The following is a 12457-nucleotide window of genomic DNA, read 5'->3' on the forward strand; positions in this document are numbered from 1 at the left end:
GAAGAAATATATTAATAGTGAAATAATTATTAAGCTCTAAATTAAAATGATTTTTTATTCATAACAAACTTAATAATGCAAACACATTGGCATTTGGCAATAACAAAAGTTCCTATAAAAACACAATTTACAAAGACTCATAATCTAATCTAGTTTTGGAACTCTTTGGTTTTGGAACAGACTTCTGGAACGGATTAAGTTTGAGAACCAAGGTACCACTGTATATAGAAATGAGCAAACCAGTGATATTTTAGGGAGCAGACTAGCAGGCAGGGCTCATTACTTACATCATAGGAGCCTACACAACACAAAACACTCTTGCTGTATGTAGGTTTTATTTTATTTGGTTTTTTATCTTGTATTTTGGAAATGTACATCCAGTTTTTCCCCCTTTAATTTTTTTTTGGGGGGGGCCAAAAGAGTGGGGCCCTAAAGCTGTAGCTTGTTAAGCTTATACATAAATCTGGCACTGGGCACAGCACAGCCTTATGGGGAAAAGAAAGACAGTGTAAGTGTGTAATAGTACTTGGATTCTGATGAGGAATTGTTGTTACCCCTTTGGGGGGCATTTCCCCCACATGTGAAGGAGTTCACCATTCTTGCAGGCCCTGCCCATTGTACCCATTTACATGTTGGGGAGGGAGTCCAAAGCAGGGACCTGCTGAAATTTAAAACCCTGTGCAGGTGGCAAGAACCCTCCCTCCCCCCCCCCAAAGGGCTACTGTTAACTCCCTTCTGCTGCTGGAACTCCCTTCAGCCCCAGCGGTGGTCCAAAACATATGGAGCACACTAAGTTGGCAGAAGCTGTTCTAGACACTGTGCAGGGATTTAAGACAAACATGGCAGACCCTGCCCACAGGCTCATGATCCAAGAGGAGGAAGAGGAGGACGAGGAGATTAGATGGGTGACTCTAGGGTGAGGGGTTGGCTCTAGGATAAAGGTAAAGGGACCCCTGACCATTAGGTCCAGTCGTGACCGACTCTGGGGTTGCGGCACTCATCTCGCTTTATTGGCTGAGGGAGCCGGCGTACAGCTTCTGGGTCATGTGGCCAGCATGACTAAGCCGCTTCTGGCGAACCAAAGCAGTGCACAGTAACGTTGTTTACCTTTCTGCCAGAGTGGTACCTATTTATCTACTTGCACTTTTTTGGCATGCTTTTGAACTGCTAGGTTCGCAGGAGCAGGGACCAAGCAACAGGAGCTCACCCCGTCACGGGGATTCGAACCGCCGACCTTCTGATCGGCAAGTCCTAGACTCTGTGGTTTAACCCACAGTGCCACCCGCGTCCCTTGGCTCTAGGATAGTAGAGCCCAAAAGGCAACTGGTTCCAGCCAGAGTGTGGTTCAATGTTTCCCCCTCCCTCAGATGCGGGTTGTGGGAGAGGTCACTTAATGAAATCTACAAGCTCCATCTCCAAAAATGGACCAGTACTTAAGAAAAGGTGACATCACAGGTAAGGGGGCTGCCCTCCCACCATGTTATCTGAGCACCAGGTTCTTCAGAGTCTGTACTCAAGTATTTTCTATTACTTTTATTTCATGGGACTGCATGGATAGTCAAGGCTCTCCGAGGATATTGCTGAAAGCAGCATTTCTAGGGCAGTGTAGGGGGTTAACAGATGATCCGGTCCTTCCTCAAGGTCAGAAATTGCTGAGTGGTTGCTGCAAGCTCACCCTTTTAACAGCGAAGGAGACAGACAGTAAGAGACTTACCTTAATCAGCTCATATTCATTCCAAGTTCTGCATAACCTGTCACCTCAGCACAGACGCTGCTCTCTGATAACACGAAGAGTCTCTTACTCTATTTCCCACCAATGATTTGGAAGCGTGCATAGTTCAACGGCACAGCACATGCTTTGCATCCAGAAATCCCCATAAACAGTTCCCACAGCATCTCTGGCTAAAAGGAAATCAAAGATCAGCACCTGGAACAATCCTTACCTGTGATCTTGGAAAACAGTTGCTAGAAGAGGAGACAAGGGGCCATATTAGTCTAGATCAACCTGCACAAATCTTGGGTCCATGGGTATCCACAGGAGCACAGCAAGAAGAGCAGCTTCCCACTGCCCCAGATGAACCATAATGCCCTGATTACCGGCTTTCATTTTAAAAAAGGAGGGAGGGTATGTTTCTAGCATTTGGAGAAGCTGAGATACAAGGCAAAATGTGCAGGCACTATTCTTCTCATTTGTTTTGTGAGTAACTCACCTGCTGCTGCCTTTTGGGGATGCGTGAGTTTTAATTTGGAAGTCTCCTCCTCCAGCATCACCACCCTGGAAAAATTCCTGTGGATGCCCGTATTTGGGTCTCCAGTTGTTGTTGGAATACAACCCCTATGATCCCCAGCTAACAAGGCCAATGGTCGGGGGTGATAGGAGTTGTAGTTCCAGAGCTCAGTCTTCCCACGTGTCACTTGTAACAATCATTGTTGTTGTTACTGTTGAAATCAGTGTTTGAAATCAGTGTTGTATCGAAAGGTTCCGTGTGCCATCTTGAATCAAAATGGCACCCAGTTTTATCCAAACACAGATGAAAACCTGCTTCTTAACCTCAGGAACCATTATGCAAAATTTGGTTAGGATACCTTAAGAGGTGTCCCAGTGCATAGCGAACAAAGAACAGATTTTTTTTAATTAAAAAAAGTTTTATGTACGCTGTTGTACTTGCACATATTTTTCCATGCTGTAAATTGCTCTGAGATGCAACATGGGAAGTGATTCATAAATGAAGTAAGTAAGTAAGTAAGTAAGTAAGTAAGTAAGATAATAAATAGGATCAGAATTCACCTTCAGGGTTTTTTTTATTTTTATTTATTTTGCCCCTCGTATCTATACTCTCCTTGCATTGCCATTGTTTTAATGATAAGCAACATGAGCCCACAGCTGCTTGAAGAAGAAAGCTCCTCCCTTTTTATCTGTTAAACCAAAAACACATAATATAATTCAATAACATGTAGGAAATAAACTAATAAAGAAATATATATATAATTGAACAGAAATTGAAATTAAACATATATTTTGGGTCATTGTATTCACAGTCCCTGGGAAGTATAACTATTGGCATTGAAAGGTCCTTTTTCTGGGATAAATGTTTCTGCTTTAGTGACCCCATGTAGTACCCCATGTAGTATCCCATGGGTTTTGGCAGGGTACTCACTGTGTGAGAAAACCTTCCAATGGGTCTACTCTAATACCAGGGCTCGTCCACCAGGCAAGAGGATACAATTGCCTTAGGCAGCAGGATCCACTTTAGGCAGTATATCCCTATGTGGATCTTTCTTGCCCCTTGTTCTTGATGTAGAACTTCCCTCACCTGCCCTTCCCTGGTGGAGAGGGGTCTATCTCAGGTGCCAAAATGTATTGGGCCAGCCCTGCCTAATACCACAAAGCAGCAGGAATCAGGATTAGTTCAACTGTTGTGTTTACCGGTGAACAGCCGATACATTCAGTATAGTAGCTAAAACTTGCTTATGCAGGCAAGGCTGTGGCTGCATACACCCCACCCCACTCCAAGAAAATATTAATTCTGGGCATTGTCATTTTTTAAGGGTTGCTGGGAATTGTAATTCCATGAATTCTTTTGAGGGGGCGGGTCTATGTGCTTTGAATGTGCTTTAAAGCTATGGTGTGTTCACAGCCTAAGACTCCCAACTTAGTTCCCAGGAAATTATGGAGCGAACCACACCCAAACAGAGGAGGGAGCTTCTATCACAGACTAGGCACGTCTCTTTAAAGATACAGGCCACACACACTGAAGTAGGTATTAGTAAGTGGTCCTCAGATTGTACAACATTCTCATTTAAAGTTGAAGAGTTGCTAAAAATTCCAAATAGTGGTGTATCTCACTGGAGGCACCAGTATTAATACTGTTGTCCTCCTTTATATATAAAATAACTTTCTGCCACATAGCTGAAAACAAATCTTGCTCTCTGCTATGCCATACGTTCTGAATGAATTCTTCAGCAATAGCTGTGAACCAGATTAGACTGTGCCATAAATCCTTATTTTATCCCTCTAAATATTTCCATTTTATTACCAATCTTCTTCTCCCTTAAAAAAAAAAAAACCAGCCCTGGCACCTACCAATATATAAAGAATCGATTCTTTTATGCAATCTATTTTCGTTTGGACCATCCCATATCCTCAGTAACGCTAGCGACGGGGAAACTTGATACCTCGCCCCTGCAGACTTTTTTCAGACTCAGCATCAGAGTGTCTTTTCGTTATCCAGCTGCCCAGAGGCCAAGGGAGAAGCAGCCAGTAGAAAAGGAAGCCCTGCTACTGATGGGTTAAAAATGTGCAGACCTCTGCATAATGTCAGGACGCTGGAGCATGTGAATTCTCAGAAGCAGGGACGCTGCCGTAATTCAGCGCGTCACCCAACCCAAAAAGAGAAGGATGATGAGGGCAAGTATAGTGGTTCTTCGAGCGCGTTCGCCTCCTCCTTTTAGGCTGGGCTCTTAAGGGTTAAGACGAGGGTGGAAGCACAGGCCGGCTCATGTCCTGTCAGTGGCGAATTCGCAATTTCACTCCCTTTCTGAGCATCCTTGCTCCCTACTGCCAGCAATTTCTTGCTGTGGTCGTACACTCCAGCAACCCAGATTCTCCACCGTTCCGCAAATTCTTGCTCAGGTTTCAAGCAAGCCACTGACAGCAGCCTGTCCTATTTTGGGGAACGTAGCCTCCTCGACTGCGGATGCAGCTTAACAATAACGCAGGAAGCATGTTAAAGAACTGCAGCTATTTGCCTTGCACGTTGTGTTCATTTCTCTTTATATCTCCATTTTCTTGCTCCGATCCCATAAAGGACAATCTCTCTTGCAAACAAAACCCCCAGAGCCTAGTTAGCGGGACCGAAGGCTCCCAGACACGGATTGCCTGCCAGCCACAGCACGGTAAGGACATGAGCACTTTTGGCTAGTTTTGCATGGCAGTTTGATGGAGCTTACTGAATGTGGTTCTTCCCACCTACCCACCCACCCCGTTTGCATCCATCATTTCCAGATCAGATTTGTCGGCATGGCAGGCAGCCCCTGGCAGTCCCAGTCTCCATTTTCATCCTCTGAAATCTTCCAGCCTTAAGTAACACATTTAGAATTCGCCGTTCCTCTCTCTCTCTCCATTCTGGAAACTGACGACGCACATCGCCAATGCTGTTCAGTTCCATTCAGCTTACCCAGAAAAAAAGCATGTCGGGGTTTTGCTGTCGTCGTCATCGCCGTTCTGTGTAAAACCTTACCGAATCCTAGTTGCTTTGCTTGCCTGGGTTGCTTTAGATACTAAAGAAGGCTCATTTTATTCGTGCTTGGATGTATCTGAAGAAGTGTTTCTGGAAGAGAACCCACCTCTTTCGTTGGGGTGGTGTTTCTGTCGCCAACATTATCCAGAAGCTTTTCTTCCAGCGTTTAGATGCCTTATTGCTGGATTTAAATAGATGTCTTGACTAACTAAAAAATTTAAAAAATGCAAACGCAGCAACAACGCTTCAGGGCTGTTTCACAAATTACTCAGCAGCAAACCCATGTTTGCCCATGAGTGTACACACAGCAGGACGTTGCACCAAGATGAGAGTTTGGAAGGATGCCATTGTCACATTCACACATTCTGAGCTGGGGGCTGTGTGTACAAATGAAACATTATACCTTTGAGGTGAAATGTGCAGAGGCCCTTATATGGCAGATGCAAAGGGTTTTCTTTGGCATATCCCTATTACACGTGCTGTAACTCAGTTGTCGAGCATCGTATTTGCATGCAAAAACGGTCCCAGGTTCAGTCCCTGGTTTCTCCAGGTAGGTCTTGGAAGGACTCATGCAGAAACCCTGGAGAATTGCTGCAGGTGGGGCCCAGCAGCACTGCACATTAAAAACAGTGTCATGTCATTTTAAACGTCCATGGCTCCCCCAAGGAATCCTGGGAACTGTAGTTTATTCAGGGTGCTGAGAGTTGCTAGGAGACCCCTATTGTTCCCTCACAGAGCAACAATTCCCAAATGGACTGGGAATTGCAGCTCTGCAAGGGGAAAGGGAATTAGGAGGCCTTGTTTGGTGATTTGTTTGTTTACAGGGTGCCCTCTAGGGCATTTCCCTTACAAGATAGCTTACATAATCATGAAACACACACAAAATGTTTGAAACAAGAACATCCAGACAGCAACTTCGCAATATTTTTAAGCGCTGATCATTTACTTCACATGTTCCTAAAGCAGCAAAATGCATTCCATTAAATCCACACAATGTAATTGCATTAACTTGTTTTGCGGCAGAGGTGTGAAGCCTTTGGCATTCCAGATGTTGCTTGAGCACCACTTCAATCAGCTCTAGCCAGCATGGCTCCTGGTAAGGGATGGTTGGAGCTGTATTCCAGCTATCCTTCAACATCTGCATTTCTTTGGATTTTGCGATGCAGGCCACCAGCCAAAATAATTTGTACAGAGATGCATGAAGTAACATACAGAAATACATTGTATTAGGCGAAATCATGATTTGCATTGAGAGGGAGAGCTGGGGAAAATAACAACTTTGGGAAACCAAAATTGACAGATTATTCCATCCCTGGATGGGTGCAGGCATTCCTTCAGATAACCTGATCCAAAACTTTAGGGCTTTACAGCAGAAAACCAGCACTTTGACTTAGGCCCAGAAATGCCCTGGCTTGCATGATAAACTTACTACAGTGGTACCTCAGGTTACATACACTTCAGGTTACGGACTCCGCTAACCCAGAAATAGTACCTCGGGTTAAGAACTTTGCTTCAGGATGAGAACAGAAATCGGGCTCCAGTGGAGCGGTGGCAGCGGGAGGCCCCATTAGCTAAAGTGGTGCTTCAGGTTAAGAACAGACCTCCGGAACGAATTAAGTACGTAACCAGAGGTACCACTGTACTAGTTTAGGATTTGCGTTGCTTGTTTTGACCACCTGGCCCCAACCAGGATTGAGGCAGCCATGTTCTTCACCAGTTCAAGTACCTGAACCATCATCAAAAGCAATCCCATATACAAGACATTACCTGCAGTCTAGGATGAGAAAGATGATGGATGATTATGGTGCTGTCTGACTCGCTTGGTGTTTCTTTGCTTCTTTGCCCAAGGAAGGCTTATATAACTAAAACGATCATTTATTTAGACTTCCTATCATTTTCCAGCTGCCCACTCAGACCATAGCCATGCTGTATTAAGACTGCCAAACAATTAGGAATTGCAAGTCTGGATAGCTCACTTGGTTAGAGCGTGGTGCAGATAACACCAAGGTGGCAGGTTTGATCCCCATATGGGGTTGCATATTCCTGCTTTGCATGGGGATTGGACTAAATAATCCTCTGGGTCTCTTCCAACTCTATGATTCTATGATCTGGTAGTGGCAAAATGGCCAGCACATATTACACTGATTCTGTACCAGTTAATTGGCTATTTATTATTTCATTTCTGTGCTCAGTATAGAACACTGATATTAATGTTTAAAGGATCGCTTATATCCATATGAATATGTCCAGGCCTTTAATATCAAGCATACTTTTCCGTGTTTATTTGTAATAAAACAAGAAAATCTTTAATAAAAACTAATTAAGAAAAAATATGAAGCTCAGAGACTGTGATCTTTGTCCCATCACTGGTAAATAGGGATGGATGAATGTCAGCCTCACTTCCTCTCAGTTTCATATTTTTCCAATCTTAATTTCAATCCTCTACATTTCCACATCAGTTTGCAAAAAAAAAAAAAAAAAAAAAAGGGTGTGTGTGTGTAAAAAGACCTCCGGAAAATTCATCATCATTTTAATGTGGATTTCTTTTAACATGCAATTTCATCTAATATATTCATTATCACAATCTTCCCAATATAATGCAAATTTTTATTACTTTATACATTTTACGGTTTATTCAATTTTGTGCACACTGCTTGGCTGCAGAATTGCAATACACGATTCAGGGAAATGTGAATTTTCAAGAACGGTTGTTTTTCGGTTCATGTATTGTATAGTTTCAAAAAGTGTGAATTAGGTAGATTTGCAAACAGAACAAATTTCTCCCCCATCTCTGGTATTAGGATATGAGAGTGCAGAGATAAAGCAGGCCTGTCACCAGCTATTGGTCAAATGGAGCATTGGTCAAGGGCACCCAGAATCTTGAAAGGACCCCTCACTAGCCCACCAGAGCCCAGCTATGTTGCCATTCACTGTCTATGGTGCCTGCCTGCCATCTTAAGTTACCCAAAATATAATGCCCTGCCCTATACATCTATGAAATGCATTTATTCCATAGACGTATGTTGCAGGCAGAGCTATACCCATCCTGGTCAGGGGATAATCAGTGGGGGAGTGGAGTTCATTGTCAGCCCCATGCCAAGGACCCATCAAACTGTGGACCTGGCACTGAGATAAGGTCATTCATTGCAGGTACTTTGAAGGTAAGCTCAAATAGTTTGTGCCAAATCCAAGGGCAATCAGTCTTGGTGTGCTCGCTGCTGAAAATTTCTCCTGCATCTTGCTCTGTTTTTCTTATCCTCTATCAGTTAATGAGAAAAGAACCTTCATTCAGTAATTAGCAGAAGAAAGAGAAAACATTGTGTTTGGCATACAGATTTTTTTTTTCAGGCTTTCCTTGTGGTTGAGATGGCCAAGGGTGGGTTTTGAGTGTCCTTCTGCCCACAAATCATCATCCTCTCCAAGTGCCCACACTTTCTGAAACCCAAAGACATCTTCAACTGGGCTTTCCTGTATGCATGGGGAACCAGGAAGGTTGCCTACCATGACAGCTGTTCATCATTATTTCTTTAAGTGAAGAATTTTTAGTTCTTTTCTTTTTTTAAAAGAAAAATCAGTGGATGATGATGATAGTTAACTTTCCCAGCTTCCACTAAAACCCACAGGAGACCTCATGTTGTAACTCTTCCCAATGGGCCTTTTTTTAGATTAGGGAGCTGGAGAGGCTGCATAGTGCTGGATAAATGTTTAATGGAAAGGGTGGGGAACACCCACCACCCACAGCCAATTCACAATGATACGCAATTCACAATGATACACCCACCAAGGTTTTGGAAGAATTCTAAAGTACCCTGAGAATGAGGAAGGTGGAAGGAAGCCTCTTTTCAGAGAAATAAAACTTTAGAATAATTGAAGAGTGTGTTTCAGCATATCACTAGTGAGCGTAGGAGTTTGGGGGTGGAGCACAGAAGCAGAAGTTCATCTCCAGGTTCTACTGCCTAAGGAAGTGAGGTTGATGGCTACCAGGAAAAGGGCCTTTTCAGTGATGGTGCTCATTTATAGAATGCACTTCCTAGAAAAGTTCACCTGGTCTATGCGAGGGCTTTTTAGGTGCTTTTTGTTCTCCAAGCCAGTTTAACTAGAATGGGCACATATACCTGGTACATTAGATATTTGCACCAATGCAACACAACAACTACTAAATTAAAGTAATAATCTCCACTTTAAAGCCTTGTTGAAAAAGGAAGACCTTCAATAGGCACTGCAACAACAACAACAACAACAACAACAACAACAACAACAACAACAACAACAGAGATGGCACTTGTCTGATATGTAATGGGGGGGCAGTTCCTAAGGGCAGATGCCACCACATGAAAGGAGCACTTCAAACATTGTACAGAACAGGGCTCAGGATTAGATGATATCTAAAGGAGACCCTCTGCTGCAGAGCACAGCCATTGGTTAGGTATTTTAATATTTTAGTTGCTGCACTGATTTCAAGTAGATTGTCAATGCAATAGTTTTTATGACTGGTATTTCTGGTATTTCACTGGTAAACTTTTGCATAAATTTGTATTTGTATATTTCTGCAAACCTCCCAAAGTTTTGTATACTTAAGGGTGCTTAACAAATGATCAACAGTTTTGGTGTCTGAATTATGATAATGATGGCAAAGATGGAGTTGTCACAGTTAAGGCCAGAGATGAGAAAGTTGCAATAGTCAAAGCAAAAGAAGATGAGAACATGGAACAGAGGAGGGAAAGGTCATGTTTTGCAATACTGTACAAAGCAGCAAGGTTTTGCAACAGATTCAATATGGGGAGCAAAGGAGAGAGAGAGAATGATGAAGCCAATGGCTTCATGCCTGAAGAACATGATGAATCGTAATATTGAGAGAATATGAAGATACAGTGATAAAATATCCAAGTCGAGATATCAGACAATCAGTTGGACATGCAGGATTGGATGGAGGACATTAGCTATACAGTAGTACCTCGGGTTACATATGCTTCAGATTACATACGCTTCAGGTTACAGACTCCGCTAACCCAGAAATAGTACCTCGGGTTAAGAACTTTGCTTCAGGATGAGAACAGAAATTGTGCTCCAGTGGTGCGGCAGCAGCAGGAGGCCCCATTAGCTAAAGTGGTGCTTCAGGTTAAGAACAGTTTCAGGTTAAGAACGGACCTCCAGAACGAATTAAGTACTTAACCCAAGGTACCACTGTAATCACAGAGAGGTAGAGTTGGGTGCTGTCAGCTCCCACTAAAAGATTTGACCACTCCATGCAAGATCAGGGTGCAGACAAAGAATAGCAGAAGACTACAGATGAATCCTTGAGAGCCCCACAAATATGAGGAAAACAGAGAAAGAGTGCTCCCCCGTGGAAAAAACAGGTTGGAAAAAACAGACTGAGGACTGGAACCCAGACTATGTGATGATGCCCTCTGCAAAAGCCTATGCTGCCTTTCCACTCATGGATATTTAGCACAAACATCCAAGTATCCTCAATAAAGACTGTTCATTGTTTGCACAGAGCATTGATATGACTTTATCAAATCAAAAGGACTTTCACTGTCAGTTATATGCAGAAGACAACCCAGCTATATATTTCTACCCCAAGCCACCATCAGATCCTTTCTGTCCAACTGTTTTCCTGATTCTTGGGATAGTGGATAAGCAACTCAAATTCTACTATGTCCAAGACATTCACTCCAAGATTATTTTCCATGAACTCTTTAATTTCCCACTATGACCAGCCCAGAGCAGCACCTGCAGGTACTTGATAAAGCACCTTTGATTTCACTAAGCTGTTATGAGTTTGCCTGGGAACCTTAAAGTGCCTAGGGTGCAGTAGAACAAATTGGGAATTCTTGGTCAATTGAACCAGTTTCAGTCTGGAGTATAAATTTACTCTAAAGCCAAATCTCTGCAAGGCTACCCAGCAAAATCATTACTGGGGTAGAGTTTTAATAGCTGCTGCAAAATAGGTGGGAATCCTTATGCAGATGCTACAGCATGTAAGGAGATCATTTAATGCTAGCACTTCAGAAAGCAATCTGTCAATTTCAGTATTTGTATTGGAAGGGTGACCTTGGTGCTAAAAGCTTCTCACTGTGGTATTTGCCTTCCTGCTGGTGTGAGATTCTAAGAGGCAACTTGGCAGCTAATTCCAAACAAGCACATGAAAGGCTAGCCAACTTCTTTGCAAGAGTTCACAGCCTTTGACCTACATTTGGCCAGTCCACCCATGAGGTGACCCACCCCCTGCCCTGCTCAGGCAGCAGAATCCACAGGGGCAGCAGATCTTGATGTAGATTCTTATCCCCCACCCCGGTCCCTCGCCCCTTCTTCCCTGGCAGGGAGTGTGAGTGCCATTTTGTGGTTCACCTCAGGTGCCAAAATGTATTGGGCCAGCTCTGGAACTGCAAGGTGGTCATACCTGGCCTCAGCAGTGTGGCCTATCAAGGGTATCCGTTTACAAGCTGGGCCAGAGGCATAGACCTCACACCAGTCCTGGCTGCTCAATTAAACAAGCTCTCGTCAGCAAATCAGAGGGTGAGCTTGATTTCACTCTGAAAGAAGGAGGGTGAAGTCTGTACTTGAGCAAGGATGTACATAGACTAGTCAGAACGCTGGAGGTCAGCTTGACATTAATAGGACATAATTTTTCTTTGTTGTCTATTGAATGTGTTGCCTTTCACAAGGAATTATCCTCCCAAGGTGCTTTAAAATAGTAAAACAATATAATAAGGTTACATTTTTTAAAAAACACACAAAACAACACGCACATTTTAGAATAACAGCAGTGAATGAATAAAATATTGGATGGGTTTTTTACCTGCCTTTTAGGATAAATTATCCTTCCCATGGTAGATTTTGAAAGAACTCAGCTGCCTTTAGGCCTGTGGTGAGGTTGCTCCAGCCCTCCAGGTGTTGCTGGACTAAATCCCCATCACCATGGACCATGTTGATGAGAGTTGGACTCCATCTTTTCAGTGCAGCTAGGCCAAGGGACACCTGTTGTCCATGGGATTCCTTTCTGCAGTGTGGGTCCTAAGCAGAAACAAAGGAATTTCAAACTGAATCAGATGAATTTACATCATGCATTTTTACTAGTTAATGCCACTGAGAACAATCCCCAAATATAACACCAAATTCAAAATTGGAACTACTGTCCACTTTAAGTGCTACAGCAGGAACAGATATGGCATGCAACTAGGGGAAAATGTACAACACCCATAGCTTGGCTGTAT

At 43.2% G+C, this 12457-nt stretch overlaps 1 protein-coding gene and 1 long non-coding RNA gene across 2 annotated transcripts in view; one reads left to right on the forward strand and one right to left on the reverse strand.

The window, feature by feature from the left end:
• The first annotated feature begins 4461 nt into the window (after positions 1-4461).
• AMMECR1 (AMMECR nuclear protein 1) overlaps positions 4462-12457 on the forward strand; it is a 125444-nt gene continuing 117448 nt past the window's right edge. The window contains exon 1 of the mRNA XM_081179333.1: positions 4462-4896. Coding sequence (XP_081035459.1) covers positions 4698-4896 — 199 coding nt within the window. The 5' untranslated portion in view covers positions 4462-4697. The remainder of the gene's footprint in view (positions 4897-12457) is intronic.
• Positions 5830-12248, reverse strand: LOC308578829. Its single transcript, XR_014004150.1, has 3 exons — positions 12043-12248; positions 6876-7014; positions 5830-6664 (listed from the first exon to the last, which is right to left on the reverse strand). It is a non-coding gene; the product is annotated as an uncharacterized lncRNA (long non-coding RNA).

This window comes from Podarcis bocagei (genome assembly GCF_964188305.1).
Source record: "Podarcis bocagei genome assembly, chromosome: Z".
In the NCBI taxonomy this organism is placed as follows: Eukaryota; Metazoa; Chordata; class Lepidosauria; order Squamata; family Lacertidae; genus Podarcis; species Podarcis bocagei.